General features: G+C 39.0%; 1 protein-coding gene across 1 annotated transcript in view; it reads left to right on the forward strand.

Moving 5' to 3' along the window:
- The window catches only part of LOC118819330 (protein kinase C-binding protein NELL1-like), a 377,055-nt gene extending 359,672 nt beyond the window's left edge, over positions 1 to 17,383 (forward strand). Inside the window, exons 17-20 of the mRNA XM_036587069.1 lie at positions 3,748 to 3,941; positions 7,662 to 7,838; positions 17,048 to 17,272; positions 17,378 to 17,383. Of these exons, the coding sequence (XP_036442962.1) occupies positions 3,748 to 3,941; positions 7,662 to 7,838; positions 17,048 to 17,272; positions 17,378 to 17,383 (602 nt within the window). The remainder of the gene's footprint in view (positions 1 to 3,747; positions 3,942 to 7,661; positions 7,839 to 17,047; positions 17,273 to 17,377) is intronic.
- Positions 17,384 to 18,725: the final 1,342 nt, after the last annotated feature.

Genomic DNA, 18,725 nt, shown 5'->3' on the forward strand with positions numbered 1-18,725 from the left:
GCAGTCGGCTCATAACTGCTGGCTGCATGTTATTACGTCTGCTTTACAGTCAGTGATGAGATCTTATTTTATTTTGTTAAACTGTATTTTGGTATTAAAAGTACATCAGTGCAGAGTTTTAGCTGAACTGTCGCTTTAATATTTAAAGATGGAGACAAATGCTCAGAGTTCTGCTGCGTCAGGGTTTAACCCAGCGCTGCCTCACCTTCACATTAATCTGTTCGTCAGCAGTTTGAGGGGCGTTTAACACACACACACACACACACAGTGATGTACACACTCCTCCACAGCGGACTGAGGACACACTGCAGCTAAGAAAATGAGAGAACAAAAAGACTGGAGTGAGAGAAAGAGAGAGGAGATAGAAAAAAAAAAAACAGAATGAGAGTGGATTAAAAAATGGAGCACTACTGTCTCTCTCTCTCCCTCCCTCCCTCCCTGTCAGCGTATGTCTGTCTCTCTCTGTCAGTCTCTCTCTCTTTCTTCCTGTCTCTCTGTCAATGTCTCTGTCTGTCTGTCTCTCTCTATGTCAGTCTCTCTGTCAGTGTCTGTCTGTCTGTCTCTATGTCAGTCTCTCTGTCTGTCTATCTCTTTGTCAGTGTCTTTGTCTGTCTCTCGCTTTCTTTATCAGTCTCTGTCTCTTTGTGTCTATCTCCCTGTCCCTCTCAGTGTCTCTCCCTGTCTTTCTCTCTCAGCATCTCTCTCTCTCTCTGTCAGTTCCTATCATTAATCTCTGTCTTAGTGTCTGTCTCTGTCTGTCTGTAGAAAACACAACACCCCACTAACAACACTGTTTCTGCTAGTGGCCCTATAGGACTTGGTATATTAGCGTTAAGCTAGTGCTGGTTCAGATGAACATATTTGGCCGTTCTAGATTAAACATGGACATTTGAAGTTTGTAACAGCCATTATCATATATCTGAGCTTGTATGTTTCAGTGTTACAGTGACTATTTCAGTAAAGACTTCTCAGATGGAGCTGCCGCTGCTGTTTATCATTCCTAACAGCTAACTGGAACCTGCTCAGACTACGACTCGTATACACAGTCAGTTATCTAGAACTTTCAGAGGGACTTGAGAGACTTTTTTCTGGTTAGAGTGTGATTGGTTGATTTCTCTGTCACTTCCTAATTATGTTGGTAGTTAATTTAACATGCAAGTCCAGCTCCTGAAGTCCTAACCAATAGGAGAACAGCTCAGGGGAGTGAAACAGTCGGTTGTTTCTAGATCACTATAGTGCTTACAGTTTTGATGAAGGGTTCATTAGACGGTATTTATGAGACTGTTTGAGCAGCTAGCCTGCGTCTGAACCCGTATTAATCAGAGGCGAGTTAACGCAGGTCTTCCTCTCTGATGGCGTTCTCATTTAGTTTATACAAATAAGCCATCACAACTTTAGCATAAATGGCGCTGTGGTCTTCTCTCTATCACTCTCAGCATACAGAGACACAGCAGAGCTGGAGCTTCAGCTCACATTGAGGCACACTCTCTCTACCTCTCTCACTTTCACTCTCTCCTTTCTTTTCTGTCTCCTTTCCTTTCTCTCTTCCCTTTGCTTCCTATTGCACTTCCTCTCTCCTCTCTTTTCCCCTCTCTTCTTTCTTATCTCTACTTCTACACTCTCACCTTTTTTTGCTCTCTCTGTCCGTCATATATCTGTTTGTGAGGGTCTTTGTGTCTGCTGGGAATTGCAGTTAAAATTTGAGGTGGAAAATACCTCCACATTATTATCTTTTTTCATTGTCAAAATTTTTTTCTTGAAGCTGGAGTCATCAGCGTATTCTCACCGAGAGGTGTTTAGTCTCTCACTCTCACTTCCACACACTCAGATACACTCTCATACAGACACTGATAGTGAAATGCCTTGTTTCATGTTTAGCAGAGAATAACTTCACCACTGTTTCAAGTTATAATGTGGAGTTTGGTTAGGCAAGGCAAGTTTATTTATACAGCACCTTTCATACACTGCTGTCATTCAAAGTGCTTTACAAATGAGAAAATAGAGTCTGAAAATAGAGAGCTGTTTTAAAAAAAGTAAAATAAATAAATGAGAAATTAGAATAGAAATGAAAAACATGATTCAAACATGATTTAAACAATAGATTTAAAAGAGAAAATCAAATAATTAAAAACAAATTAGAAATTAACTTAGAATAATAAAGTACAGTTACAGAGGATAAGGGTCTAGAAACGCTAACAGTGTTTAAACTGAGCTGAATGCTGCTCGTTTTCAGGCTGGATTTAAAGTGTCCAGTGTCGGGGCTCTTCTAATGCTCTCTGTCAACTGGGTCCACCTGAATCTCTGCTCCAAAGTGTGCAGCATAGCACGAAAGCCCTGGTTCTCAACGGCTGAGAACAGACAACAGACAGCAGGTCACATAGCACCGAAGTCTGGCCTCACCAGTAGCGAATTAAAAAACAGAGATTAAGACGAACATTTGGAGGACTTGTTCGCATTTATAAGCAGCGCGGTTGGTTAAATCTGCAACGAGAGACTGTCTTTCTCTAAAAAGTTGCGAAAATGAACTCGCTTCTCTTTCGAATTTTCCCGTTCCACCTTAAATGGTGCAGCAGTTACATTCGGCGCCTAAGGCAGAATTTAAGGTGAAACGGGAAAATTAGAACAAGAAGCTGGCGAATGAGAAGCGACTTCAGCCTTGTAAAACAGCCGGACGCTGAGACATTTTACAAGAAACTCTTCTAGTTTTGAAGAAAAGTTTTCTGGCGGAAAGGGGAGGAAAGCGGCTATTAAAGCTTAAAGCAGAGTGAAGTAAATCTGCGCTCTCGTTTATATTTTTAGCCTATGCTAAGACATTATCACATACTGAGACATACTGGACATTAAATGTTGCAGCTCCCGAGGTGGTTTGACTTTGCTGAAAGGACAAAACGGCTCTTCTTATCATTTGTGTTGTGACTCCTGATCTAACCTGGCTTTAATGCCGAGGGCGCCGGTCGGATTTCTCCCTCATCCAGTAGTGTTTTTGTTATGTGCCGCCACAGACTGTCCACGCGCTGCACTTCCGCACTTCCAGTTCCGCCTTTTGCGTTCCGTCAATATCACGTTATAAATTAAATATTTAGAAAATCGGCAGTGGTTCAATTTAGAACCATGAGTTCTATATAGGGTCGTTTTATGCTTAAATGGTTCTTTGCATAATGAAATGGTTCTTCAGATTGATGGAGAATGTGTTGTATATGGTTCTATATTACCAAAAAAGGGTTCTTCTATTGTTACAAGCTTGACATCCTAACAGCAGAACCTCTGCTATATAGAACCACTTTCATAAACACATTCATTCACATTCATTCTCCATCAATCTAAAGAACCATTTCACTGTGGACAGAACCATTTAATAATGAAATTGTTCTATATAGCACCAGAAAGTGTCCTGCTTTTGTTACAATTTCAAGCTTTTAACGATAGCAAAACCCTTTTTGGTGACATATAGTACCACTTTCAAAAAGGTTTTAAATAGAACCATATACAACACATTCTCCATAAATCTGAAGAACCATTTCACCAAGCCAAAAAACATTTAAGCCATAAATAGAACCACTGCCTTTACTACCCTTGAAGAACCGTGCGGTTGTGAGTAAGAAAAGAGAGTAAGAAAGTTCCAGAAAGTGTCTCTCTTGTATGAAGAGTGTGTGTGATGTACAGTGTGTGTGTTATGCTGCAGTGTGGCTGATCTGACAGGTTGACATGTTTATATACTCTGATCATAAGCATGTTTTTGTGCTGTAGATGTAGACGAGTGTGCGACGCAGACTCACACGTGCTGGAACGACTCGGTGTGTGTGAACCTGCCGGGAGCGTTCGACTGCGTGTGTATCGCCGGCCCAGAATGCACTGGGGACTGTGTTCAAGACGACGGGCTGAAACACAACGGGCAGGAGTGGAGCCTCAGCCAGGACACCTGCTCAGTGTGCACCTGCAAGGTACATACATACATATACACATACATACGTAAATACGAGTGCCTTTTCCCTACACTCCTACAAAAAGATGGCTCTATAGTTAAGATGTCAAGCTTGTAACAATAGAACAACACTTTTTGGCGCTATATGGAACCATGCACAACACATTCTCCATCAAGCTGAATTCACCATGCAAAGAACCATTTAAGCATGCATAGATTTCTTTGAATGTTGATGGGTCTATATAGAACCATTTTCTTTACTACAGAATCCTTGAAGAACCATCTTTAAATGTGTAACTGTGAATCATTTATGAGCCAAGTGTTACATGCATAAATAAATACACACACACATATATATATATATATATAAATATATATATATATTTTTTTTTTTGCTGCGGTGGGAAGAAAACCACCCGGCAGCAGCAATATATTTCCACAAGAAAACATTCTATCTCCATTTTTGTTTTTTCAGTTTTTGACATAATGTGAAAATGCCTGTTGTGCTTTATGTTGTATGTAAATTTAGTTGGCCAAAAGAAATGGCCCAAAATTACTTGGAAAAAAGTCTGGTTCTATTGATTTACATTAAGAGTAAAGTATGTTTTTCCTTTTCCTGTAACATCCTTAATCCTTTAAAGTAACAGTGAGTGGACACAGTGTTTAAAAACTCCAGCAGCACTGCTGTGTCTGATCCACTTGTACCAGCACAACACACACTAACACACCACCACCATGTCAGTGTCACTGTTGGACTGAGGATGATCCACCACCCAAATAGTACCTGCTCTCTGAGGGTAAAATGGACAATGAGCGTAGAAACAAGGAGGTGGTCATAATGTTATGCCTGATCGGTATGTGTATATATGTATGTGTGTGTGTGTGTGTGTGTGTGTGTGTGTGTGTGTGTGTGTGTGTATATGTGTGTGTATATATATATACACACACACACATTAAGAGAAAATAGCATTAATCACACAGTCTGGCTGCACCAAATCCATCTCGTAAAGCATGTGACTATAGAACACCAAAACGTGTATTTTTACTGCAATTTTGATACTTACCATCAACAAAAATGAAAGGACAAAGATTATTGTTGCACTCCATAAAACATACAAAGTAGATTACTGCAGGTGCATAAAGCAAAAAATCTGAATCAAAATCAAGTGGGGCCGCACACTGCTGAACAATCAGACAAGATAAATATATATTTATTCAGTTAAATACAGTACAATAAGCCAGACACAAACCAAGCAAATGTTTCAGCTTCTTGCTGTTATCAGTGCTCATAAAACAACTCTCTCAACATGCTGTGTTTTTAAGACCCAAACAAGCTGCCTTCACCTGTGTACGTTCTGCTTGGGATGTCTTAAACTGACAATACAACAGCTAAACAATCAGAATCACTTTTTCACTAGTTATGTTACAAGGAATTTGTCTTGGTGAGTCACACATACGGCGTTAACACACTGAACAGACCAGACAAGACAGTATTAAACTAAGGGAAAAGTAAAATTTAGGAAACGGATAGCTCCAATCCTAAAATCTGATTGGCTGAGCCACGTTCGAAGCCATTGTAAAATGATATACGCATAGATTGAGGGGAGCTCAATCTGTGACTGTGAGGCAGTCATAGTGACTGTGAGGCAGTCAATATGACTGCCTCACAGTGACTAAACTCTGTATCACTGCACCACGGCACAAAAAACCCTTGTGTTGTTAATGAATTAGTCTTTGACTCTGTTGCAGCTCGCATGGAGCACAGAGTGTGTACTGAAGTACTGAAGTAAGGACCCGTTTTTTATTTAAAATGAGGGGCTAACAGCTTATTTTCTTAACTAGAACTAGGCTGGTCAGATAGCTAACAGGCTAAAGGATAGCCAACAGCCTAAACAACTCCCATCATTAATATCAGAGGCTTAAATGAAAGTACTTATGGTATGATTAACTGCAAAACTGCAATATAAAAGTCTAAAAATGTCACTTGAATGACTTACACACTTCAAATGTCTGTTTCAGTCAGAAGTCGCATCAAACCCAGACTGAGTCTCAAACAGCTCTGTACTCCCTAAATAGTGTGCTAGCTATGAAAGTTTAGAAATTCTAGCCTCTACAGCCAAAAAGTGCATCATTTATCGAGTGTGGATGCATCTGAGTCCCAAATGACTATTTCTTAGCTATATTTAGCACTGCTGGGCTGCAGGATCCAGTATTTAAACTTCTAACCCTAATCCTAACACTATGTAGGGAGCAGAGCGGCGTCTGAGATTCAGCCCCAGTGTGAGAGGAGGGGTGCCACTGGATTGGTGCTAATCAAGACTCATGGTGGTGGTAATTTAGTGACCAAAAAGTACTTATAAAGTGAAGGTTTTTGCATTAAACAGTGCTGTGTTAGATGTTCATTATTATACAACAAAAAGTTAAAAGGTTCATAAAATGCCTGCAGTATACAGGGATGGTCGACCGAACATTCTTCTCCTCATTCAGCTTCGCAATGATCCCATACTCTAAAAGAACTACATTTCTTGGTGGAATACTTATATATGTTGATTATTATTAATAATAGCCTAAATTATTTTCTGAAAAATTGTGCATTTTATTATATTTTATGTTGGCCACCGTTTTATAAAACATATATTTTGTCCCCATCTGGACAAAAATGGGAATTTGCACACTATTTTAAATTGGCTTTGCTTTGGCAAAACATTTAGGTGGTTCAGGATTTTTAAAATATAAATTTGAGAGTTAAAGAGAGCATTTGTCATGTTTGTTATGCACTGTGTAAAGGTATTGTCTTAAATATTAATAAAGAAAAAGTAAATTACTTCTTCAGCTCAAAAAATTAGATTAAAAAAATGCACTTATACAGATAGAAGCAAGTGCAGATATAAACAATGGCTGTAACAAAGTAAACAGAAAAGGAGTTTAGTTTTTTGATGAAATATAGGCTAATACTGCTGAATCAGAATCAAGGAATGGTATAAAATAATCGCATGCTGTGTCTTTTAGTGTAAATAACATGACGTTACTACAACACTAAGTGGAAATCAGACTGTGTACATTAAGTGTATATAGCAGCAATCCTGAATGGTGCAAACTGTTGGTCGTATCATCAGTTCGATCCCCGGTGATGCTACAGCCATCTGTGGCCAGGAGTCCAAGAGAGTACAGGTGTTCTCTCTCTCTCTGGGTGGACAGGATGCCCCCGCCCATCTCTCCCCATCACTGGCTGGCTACTCCACCATCAGATGGCTGCTAACACATCCCATAGAGGTGCTGATGCTAGCTCCAATGGTGGCAAAATGTTTGGTTCACTAATTCCCCTTCCAGAAAAGCTGGGTGAACCAGTCTGCTACAGTGCCACCCTGAGGCAGAGCAGTGCTGCAGCTTTAGTTAGTTAAGAAAACCAAAGACAGAAGCTGATTGTGGGTGAAGCAGATAAACAACGAGCTTCACTGAATCTGTATTTGACGATCATTTTCAGGGATCCCCCAGAATTTTTTATTTTGAGACATTCAGGAGGTCCCAGACCCCCCAGGACCCCCTTATTTTAAGGTAAAACTGTCAGCACTAGAGGTCGCTGGAAGCAAATCCCAGACCACTAATTTAAGAAGGACCGGAGATCGGTTCTCTGTTCTGTTCCGGGGCTCGAAAACAGCTTTGTGTTTTCTACAGCTGCTTCTGAGCTGAAAGTCATCAGGCGTTTGTTTTTACTCTGCATATTCTGGGTGTTTTTCAGGACGGACGAGTGTTCTGCAGGCGGAGAGAGTGCGACTGTGATGATCCGGCCGTGGATCTGTTCTGCTGTCCGGAGTGTGACACGCGTCAGAGCAGCCAGTGTTTACACCAGAGTGGACACACGCTGTACCGCAGCGGAGACTCGTGGGTTTACAACTGCCAGCAGTGCAGATGCCTGGTAAGCTCACACATCTACACACAACACTCACCCCACGAAAATAAGGTCCGGTTCTCTGGGCAGATCCGTCACAGTCCACCTGAAATTAACTCCTTCACCTCCAGCTTCACCTCCTAGAAGTCCAGCTTAAGCTGTTGTTAATGGCAGCTAATTTTGTAATAAATTACAGTTAATTCACATTCATAGAATCTGCACTTTCCACAGAATTTCTAATTTCTAATTTTAAATTTTCTTTTGGTTGATGTGTTCTCGCTCTGTGCCGGAGTCTGAAGGAAATTTTCAAACCAAGTGTGTAATGAGTGAGTTATGACAAAGCAATATAAAATCTTATTTCGATTTAAATTTGAAATTTTGAATGAAAGTGTAAAAATTGCATGTAATCCAATAAATAAATTAATTAATTAATTAATCATCAAATGAGCCATGTTAGGTTTACCCAATGTATAATTATACAGGTTTTCATCACTTTATACCAACCCAAACAAATTTTGTGGCATTTTTTCTCATCATACAATATATAGTGTAATTTGATATATTAATTTGTTAATTTACAGGGAAGAGGTGCCCTAGTACAAAATTGAAATCATACAAAATACAATAAAGAATAAGATGAGGAGGGGAAAAATTAAATACATGCATAGTAATAATAAATATAAAATAATTTAAATCAATTAGGGAAATTAATTATAAATATTATAATAAATACATATAAAAAAAAAATATACAAAAGAAACAGACACAATAAATTTCTAACAATGACTATGGGTGCAATGATTATTCGACTTAGTCCACTAAAATCTATGACCAAATTAGTTGGCAACTAATTTAGTAGTTGATTTGTTAGTGACGTCATTATGCGTCTTTTTTCCGCTCACTAGGAATGTTTTGACATTACCGCTCACTGGAGAGTTAACTAACAACAGTGCTATGGCAGCCTCAAGAACAAAATCCTTAAAAGTGAGGGAGCTAAACTCAGAAAAAAGGTTGTCAGTTGTGTGTTTGTAAAGCCAAGCTTAGCTGACACGGGAGCGCATGCTTCATGATGGAGCATCTGAGAAAGAAACACGAAGATTAATGTCAGTAAGATATGCTGCATCCCAAACCGCATACTAGCACACTAAATAGTGTGTAAAAATAGCGCATATATAATTATATTATTAGTGTAGTGTGTGAAGTACAGAAGTGTGTGGTTTGGGACGCGGCGATAGTTGTGCTAGTGAGCTAACTAGTTAGCTAATCTTAATGTTAAAAGCCGTCCTACTTCATGTTCTGAGCTGAGCTGTAACATTTTCTATTTCGAAATGCTGCTCTCTGGTATCATTAATGGAGTTGGAACAGAGAAGCAAGTAACTATTATTCACAGCGACCCTGTTCACTTTCTGGATAACGTTTACACTATTAAACACTGCATCGTCGTCTTAACGCTGAGGCCGCCGGTGCATTCAGATTCTGTGAACGTTTGGCTCCATTCGCTAACAGTTTAAGGAGGTAAAGTTAGTTCTCAGCGGACATACAAGGCAGCTGGACGAAAGGTCGCTGCTGAAATGAAATATTTACACAACGTCGTTCAAATTTAACTGTTCATAGAGAAGTTTGCCACAAACATTCGGCGCTTTCCCATCCGCTCCATCAGAGCGCGTCTCCTCTGCAGTGGGGGAGTATCCGCTCTCACAAGAGAGCGAGACTCTCAGAGGAGCCCGGAGAGATGCTGACTTTCCTGTGATTGTAGAATTTAGTCGCAACAGATTGCAGACAGCAGAATGAACAGGGCACAGAGCACAGTTTATATTTAAATTTTAAATTTAATGAAACAAACAAACAAAAAAAAACAGTTTTAAACGCTGATGGCTACACAAGTGTTATTTGGAAATATAGTGATTCATATTCCGAATAATCGATTATTCGTTTCGGTAATCGATCGATTATTAGTCGTTTGTTCCAGCCCTAACAATCACAGTTATCCAAAAGCACTGAGTCAACTTTTTCATTAAAAATACTTAATGTGATGAGCTCTGCCAACCTAAGTTTCTGATTTAACCCTTCTGTGGTGTTCATGTTTTTGTTACTTAGTGGTCTGGTGGACCCACCACATTATTGTTTTTAATTAAATCAATACAGCCATAACAATTTGTATAAAAATACCATCTGTTTAAAATATCACAAATGGCCAGCGTAGGGTTCTCCTTTAGCAGCTGCACCCAGTCAGCAGCCTGTCCATGTTGTCCACCCTCACACACACACATATATATATATATACAAACACACAGACATACACACACACACACTAACAGCAGGTCATGTAGGAGGAGAACAGAGTGAAGGACACAGCACCTCCACACTTCTACTCCCTCCGGGTTCAGCCCAACACCACATGTGTAATATAAATGTGTAGGGGGTGAACAGTGTGAAGGCACTGAAAATGTGTTATATGTTCTTCACAGAAAATGAGCAAAGGCCAAGGAATCAGAGGTAATAATAAATCACATGATTTTTTCTTTTGATAAACATTGAAAATGGGTCCCACAGACCTGAACACCACACAAGGGTTAAAATATTCAGTGTTAGTTGCACTAAAAGCAAGAGCCTTTTTTCCACTAATTCTGAATTCACTCTTGGATGTAGATCTAGAATGTGAATGGTCATTGGAGCCACTCTGATTAACAATGAGCTTAAATAAGTTGGCAGCTGCTCAAGAAGTATTTTATGAATAAAAATAGCCTGAATCATATATCTTCTGTTAGATAGTGAAATCCATTGAACATCAGAATAAAGATCACAGTGGTGAATCTAATTAATGAACGTGAATGGGTTAATATGAAATTACACCAGGCTTTTTTTGTCAGCAGTGGTCCTAACTAAGTTCTAAGAGTTAAAACGGCACAGTATCCTCCAGCTCCCATTATATATATTAATAACTTTCTGTGAGGGAGCTTTAAGAAATGGATGTCTGGGGTCATATTACAGAAAGTTCTTAACTCTGAAATTCAACGTGTTTAGTCTCCATGACTACGTCAGTATGGACTGAATATTACAGAATAACAGCTCCTAACTTCATAATCTCATCATTGACTCCAGATAAGTGTCCTAACTTCTGTTTAAGCGTCCGTTTCTATGGTTTTTAGGCAGCTGTGTCAGGCAGCATAGTTCACTACTAGCATAATGGCGCTAAATTTATTTATGCTGTAAAACGCTGCTTTCACTGTGAGACGTTTTTCTATTCGAACTCTGCATTTTAAAAATCTCAAACGCTGCAGACTCGATCTCCACCGTCCCTCTGATTACCTTTGTGTGTTAATATTGATGATGAAATGTTACAGTGATGGCGGTGAATAATGAGGAGCTGAACGTGTGTCTGTTAATTAGGAGGAATAACGTTCACTGTATTCACAGCTTACAGTTTATCACACTTTAGTTTAACTTTAGGCTAACTAACTTTATTATACTGATTACTTGTTCGCGTTTCAGTAGTGTGTGTATGGTCGGTTGCTAGATAACAGACATGACAGTTTATTGTTGACTTAAATTGAGTAGGTTAAGGTTTCCTAACTGGAGATAAGGGGCTGTAAGATAAGATTCTTAAATTAAGATCAGATTTGCTTCTGTAATATTAATTTGTGAAAAAATATCTTGACCTGTCAGATCTTAAGAAAAAAGAGTATGTTTCTGTAACCAGCCCCAGAATCTTATCACCACCACTGTTAACAGTTCTGACTTGGTGTCTCTAGAACGGAGCATTTCACACCAAACTACTAAGCCAGTGAAATAAACATTTATGTTAGTGTGAATAGCTACCATGCTGAACACAGACCAGCAAGCATTTCATGCTGGTCTAAGCTTGTTTAGCTGGTCACCCCACCATGGTCATGCTGGTTGACCAGCATTCCAGCATCCAAAACACAACATATGCTGGTTTTGCTAGTGACCAGTATTGCTAGTCTATGCTGGTTTTTCTAGCAGGGTAAGTGTGTAAAAGATGACCTGATTTCCAAAAAGTGTTTTTATTTCCATCTTTTACCATTTCAGAATAACAAAAAAAGGAAAAGGACCTGAAACAAAAGTTTGGGCACCCTGCATGATCAGTACTTAGTTACCCTAAGTAACTTAAACACTGCTCTTTTAGGTGATAGGGCTGGTTTTAAGAATCTAAAAAAGCAGAATAAAATGGATATTTTCATGTTGGATGAGTAGCAGAGGCTGCCTCTTCAGATGAGCTAAAGCTACAGCTAAGTGATACAACACTGGGTGCTGATAAAGAATCGTTGTCGTACGCAAGGTACTGTCTTCTCAGTGGAAAAATCTGCTAACATTAGATTGTCAGAGAAATAAATTTCTGGGCCCAGCTAACATCAGCTAGAGTAGTTAACCTACAGCCATGCTATACCATGCAAACACCTTCTCTGTCACGTCCTTTACAACATGCTCAAGTTAGACACTCGTTTCAGAGTGGCACAGTGTAATATACATGTATACTTACAAATACAATATTTTAAAGCCCTGTTAAAATATAAAAGTGGTGTTTATTTAAATGTTAGCCTGTATATTTTCCCTGTCTTCTGTGCTGAAACATACAGAATGCCTGAATAGTGATGTCAGTATTTGATAGGGGTGCAGAAAAAAATCGATTCTTAGATGCATCGCAATGCGGACGTGAACGATTCTGAATCGATTAACAAATGTCAAAAAGCGATTTTCTAAATATTTAATTTATAACGTAATGTTGACGGAACGCAAAAGGCGGAACTTGGAAGTGCGGAAGTGCAGTGGACAGTCTGTGGTGGCACACAACTGGATGAGTGAGAAATCCGACCGGCTCCCTCTGCATTAAAGCCAGGTTAGATCAGGAGTCACAACCCAAATGTTAACATTTTGTCCTTTCAACAAAAATCAAACCACCTTGGGAGCCGCAACCTTTAATGTCCAGTATGTCTCAGTATGTATTAATGTACAAGTATAGGCTAAACAATATAAATGAAACGCAGATTTACTTTGCTGTGCTTTAAGCTTCAGCTACAGCCGCTTTCCTCCCATCTCCACCAGAAAACTTTTCCTCAGAAGTAGATCAGTTAAATGTCTCTCAACGTTCGACTGTTTTACGAGGCTGAAGTCGCTTCTTATTCTCCAGCTTTTTGTTCGAATTTACCCGTTCCACCTTAAATTCTAACTGAGGCGCCGATGTAAATGCGGCACCATTTAAGGTGGAACGGGAGAATTCGAAAAGAGAAGCTGACTTCAGCTTCGCCACTTTTTAGTGTGTGACAGTCTCTCGTTGCAGACTTAACGTACCAGGAAACCAACTGCGCTGCTTATAAATGCGAATAACGCATTGCTGCTTTGTGACCTGCAGTCTGCACGCCGGTTCTCAGTTGTTGCGCAACAGGGCTTTCGCGCTATGTTGCACACGTCCCATCTCAGGGATATTTTACTGACACAGCGATCCCCCCGTCTCTACAACGAGACCAAAACCAAAGTTATAAAATCACTAAAGAAAACGGGTAGAATAGCTGTAGCATGTGCTGCGTGGACATCCATTGCCACTGGATCTTATTTCACCGTAACAGCGCATTTTATCACAGATGAGTAGCAGCAGCTTCTCGTGCTCCAAACAAGAGCACTGAATGAGAGCCTTCTAGTTCACTTGCCACATCACTTCCATTTGTTTAAATAAAAAAGATATTGGAAGTAAATTCATTATGGATCATTACAAATACTTTGCTTTAAAAGTACCAAGTCACTTTAAATAACAACACTGAGTCACTTAGTCACTTTAAAATGTATATTGTCTCTATATTCTGTGTATATTTTGTGTATATTTAATATATGTCAGTTGGTTTTTCTTGTATTTTTATTTTTACTTATTTACTGTCTGTAGAGTGATTAGCAGAGCCTCACCACAAGCATTTCAATGCATAAATGTCCTGACATGTTGGGCAAATGACAAATAAACTTGAAACTTGAACTCAAAACTTGAGCTCACACAGTGAGAAAATATAAATGCTATATAGAAAAAAAAAGATGCGTCGAGATGCATCGATAATCGTTTTATAATCGCATCGCAGCCCTCTGAATCGTAATCGAATCGAATCGTGAGGTGCCTAGAGATTCCCACCCCTAGTATTTGAGTACTGGCACTTCAAACAGTTAAGGTACCCGTGTACATCTCTAACACTGTTATCTATAAACATGGACCACAGTATGGATGTAATTCAGGCTTCAGGTTGCTTTTCCTTTTCTGGTTTGTTACATTTGCTTCGTAGCTCCCATGTCATCCAAACTTTTTATCATAATGGCGGTCATGTGGTCCATCACACTCAGCAGCAAGTTTTGCAGGGTAATCAAATGCTGATTAGCAATTTCTCATTCCATCTTACTCAGCCATTCTACAGTTTTAAGACTGATCCATATTCATGTGTATGTAAATCAATACAGGGTATGATAATGGTCAGTAAGTGCTGCATCTTAGTGTAGCAGTCTGTAGCATCTTGCTGAACATTTAGAAAGGGTTTAATGAGCACAGATTTTTCCGAGTAAAAACAAAGTTTCAGAAAATTGATGCTAGCTAGTGATGCAAAGGCTGGAGTGAATAATGATCTGATTATAATTCGTGTGGAACATAATGATGGACTGTAGAAACATGCAGTGTAGGAATTTTGACAAAGCCTTTTGACCCTTAACTGGCTGGTATTAGTTGGTGATGACAGTAATGTAGTCGACTCACTCACATTTACTACACACCAGTCCAAGTTGATCAACATGTATGGCCTGACTGGGGCTGGCGTGACGTTCATATCCATAGTTTAAACAGCAAAGTTGATGGCACTTGTTAAACTTTTTTGTCACGGTACTAACTACACACTAACCATTTAGGTAATAAACACATTCGTAGGCTATAGTGGCTACACAACAGAAGCAACATGATGTTTTAAAAAGAGTCAGCTGTAGCCTAGCTTAGCACTCTAAATTTTCTAGTTGCGATTGTGCTGTAAACTACATTTAGGCCTAATCCCATGTCACCCCTTAGCCCTAGCACATAGCCCTCCGTTTTGAGCGTTCACGTCTAGGGGTAGGTTGTCCTGATTTTTGTTGAGATAGAGGGCTAGGGAGAAGTGTTAAGGCTACATGGCCCTCCAAACAGGTTTTTCAGAGACTCCAAACAGAGTGTTACAAGAAAAAAAGAAAAACCGGCAAGATGGCTGCACAAGCAACCAAAGAAACCCAGAAATGTGAGAATTTTCTCTGTTAAAAATTACGATAAACATTGTATTATCTTAGTTTAATGTTGTTTCAGTGTCTTATGGTCCTTTCTTCATAACAAGCATAAAAATCTCTAGTAGTAGTGCTGATGTCTCGGTAGTTAGCTAGCTAAATTATGTGTTCCACCTTAAACAGTCCAGTAGTACTGATGCCTGAAGCGCCAGAATGTGACTACTGCTGGTGAATAGCTGACTTCAGCTTCATATCACTGAAGAATTAGGGATGAGCGATAATAAATGATTCCCTCTTTGAAGGCATATGATTCCCTAAATGTAACTAAAGCCCAGCGGTGAGGTTGCTGAACTTTACCCTCCGTTATCACTGCAGACTGACAGGATCGCCTATAGAGCAGCGCTAGTAGCCTGTGAATGAAGTAATGTTTTTTTTTTATTTATTTTAAGACAAAATTCTCACTTTTCTGTAATCTTCCCACAAATTCTAATGACCAAAAATTAACCAATAATATGATATTCCGCCTTCCATCCCGACCCATCAAGGAGAGAAAACGCTCAGCTAGCTCAGAGATCCTTGCTGATAATAAGCTTAACTCGCAAACACATCAAATTATGTAAAGACAATACATTGATTTCACGTTGAAGTAACTTCTCCCTCATAGTTTGCTGAGTGGAAAAAATGTGTGGAAAGTGCAGGTTCTAAACGTTCAGTCCAGACCACATCTGTCTGTAAGCAGAGGAGGAGAAATTTTATTATTCTTATTATTATGTATCTGAATTTGCTAAAGCAAAGTCAGAAGTGCAGACCTGAACCTGCCACTTTAGAACAGAAAAGTAATTTATTATATAACTATGTAACTGTACACACTTTGCATGATCAAATTGTTCTTTGTATGGTGAAATGTTTCTTCAGGCCAGCCCTCATGGTGGGTTGCCAGATTTTCAATTAATTCTGTAATTCGGATCCCATAATGCACAGCTCGACACGCAGCAGGGCTGAAATGATGCCTTTAATTGCCGCTACCTGCAGGCCGGCAGCTGATTGTTATCAGCGAGGAAATGCTTTGTGGCTTACTGGGTCACACACTGCAGTTATTTATCTCTCTGTCCTGAAGTGTTTTCAGTCACATGGAGGAGGCAAACTTCTAAAGACACTATCAGATCAGCCATCTCTGCCACATCCATCTCCTGCCCTCTCTTTATCTCCTTCACGGCCCCTCCAGACACTTCCTGTCCGTCCAATTTCATCACTCTGTCTCTTCCTCGCTATCCTTTCTTCTGCTTCACAAACTAACTTCACCCAGTCAGATGCGCACCAGCTCAGCTTGTAGGGAGATTAAAAAGAGATTATTTTAACCCAATCAGAGATAAAGGCCTAACAAGTTCCAGTATGGACTATTTCCTTATCATACACTAAGAGAAAATCTGTTTATTACATGCTTTGAATGTGTCAGGTTGTACAGAAAACAACAAACATTACTAGTATTGTAAGCAATTCTAAGCTTTTGAACGGGAGTGTCTGCATGTTTGAACATACACTGACATCCTCTACAGAGAACACACGTAAATCTGGCATTTTTTCTGCACATTTTTATTTATTTGCTGATTTTAACATATTGGAAAAAATAAAACTACTCCACTTTTGCACAGGCCACAATTTATTACACAACTTACAGTTTAATCCCCCCCACCTGTTAAATTTCTGCAAATAAACAAGAGCTGTGGATTAGAATGTGTAAAAGTGTGTTCTGAGACTTATTTTCACCTAGAAAATCAACATGACATTTGACCAGGGCCGCCAAACTTTTGCATACAACTTTTTCTAATATATATATAAAGTACACCTCTCTCTCTCTTGTTCTCCTTTTCTTTCTGTCTCTGTCCTCATTCTCTTCCTCAATCTCTTTATTTCTCTCCTCTCTATTTCCCCCTTTACTCTCTCTTTGTCATTCTTATCCCTGTATCTTCTCTCTCTCCCTCTCCTCTATAATTCTCTCTCTGTAGGAGGGTGAAGTGGACTGCTGGCCATTGTCCTGTCCGGTGTTGCCGTGTGAGTACACCGTGGTGTTGGACGGAGAGTGCTGCCCTCGCTGCGTTTCTGACCCCTGCCTGGCCGATAACTTCGCCTTCGACATCAGGCAGACGTGCCGTGACCCGATGGGCGTCACCCGGCTGAGCGGTGCCGTCTGGACCACACCCACTGCCCCCTGCACCACCTGCACATGCAAGGTAAAAAAATAAATAAATAAATAAATAAAATCACAATAAAAAATCACAATCAAAACACTTTAACCTCAATATCTACTCTCAGACTTGTCTATGTTTGTGGTGAAGACCTGATTTACACAGAATATATTTTTATCTATTTTATGTTAAAATGCTTTATAACATCACTGTCCAAAGAAAAACAGGTATCTCAGTTTTTTCGACTTTCTTGTGTGCATCATTTGAGTCCTTTATATTGTGTGAAAATTTCATGACGAATGGACCAATAGAAATGCTCCAAAATTTCTTGGAATAAAATCTTTTTACATTCACTTACATTAAAACATTTTGCCCTCTCTTGTAAAAGTAACATTTTGGACATATTTGTTTTTCTTTGGACAGCGACAATATGCTAGAGTTTATACACTATAGTATTTCTACTGTAATATATTCACTATAGTACTTTAACATACAGTAAATATAGAACTTATACATGCTGTAGTTAATATATACTACTTTTACTGTAATATATTTACCATAGTACTTACTTACACATAATATATACTATGGTACTACTAAAATACATATACACACTATAGTACTTTACTATACATTTACTATTGCGCTTTATTACATATACTACAGTACTTCTACTGTAATATATCATGGTGAATCTATGCCATAGTACTTATATATTTACTGTAGCACTTTCCACATACTATAGTTAATATCTACTGGAGTACTTTATAACATGCTATAGTTAATATATACTATAGTAGTACTGTAATATATTACACATACTATAGTTGGTATATACTATAGTACCTTTTCTGTGGATTAACTATGGTACTTTATAACATAGTACTTAGTATATACTACTTATACTGTTTTATTGACTATAGTATTTTACTACATATACTATAGTACTTTAATATATTAACTGTAGTGTATGTCAAATGTCCTATCCAGGCTCCGCCCACAAATGTGTTCTGTAGTAGCTGCTGTTGTGAGGATGGACAAGCTTTAGAGACCACTGCTTTAAAAAATGCCATTAAACTTAGTGAGAGACTGTTGAACAGACTCAGATTATATCACAGTACCTACATTTAGAGCCAGTTATCCATTCAGCCTAAAGAGAAACTGTAGAACAGACTCAGCTATTTTTACATATTTGTGGGCAGAGCCTGGATAGGTCAACTGATTCACATGGATTGTACATATATAATTTTTTTAATGTGGCAAATATTGTGTAGTGTATGTGTACATTATTTACCATGCTACAGAAGTCATATCCCATCCAAATCAGTTGTTCAAGCTTGCAAAATTTTTCATACATGGCCTACAACGGCACTCGCACAACATTTATAATTGCTGACAGACGTCAATGTATTTGATTTAATAGTTCAGTAAGGCTTCTGTACAGTTGTGTACAGTGTGTAGGAGAAATGTGTGGGAGAGAAACTACAGTGTTTATTCA

Source organism: Colossoma macropomum, unplaced genomic scaffold, assembly GCF_904425465.1.
Source record: "Colossoma macropomum unplaced genomic scaffold, Colossoma_macropomum, whole genome shotgun sequence".
Classification (NCBI taxonomy): Eukaryota; Metazoa; Chordata; class Actinopteri; order Characiformes; family Serrasalmidae; genus Colossoma; species Colossoma macropomum.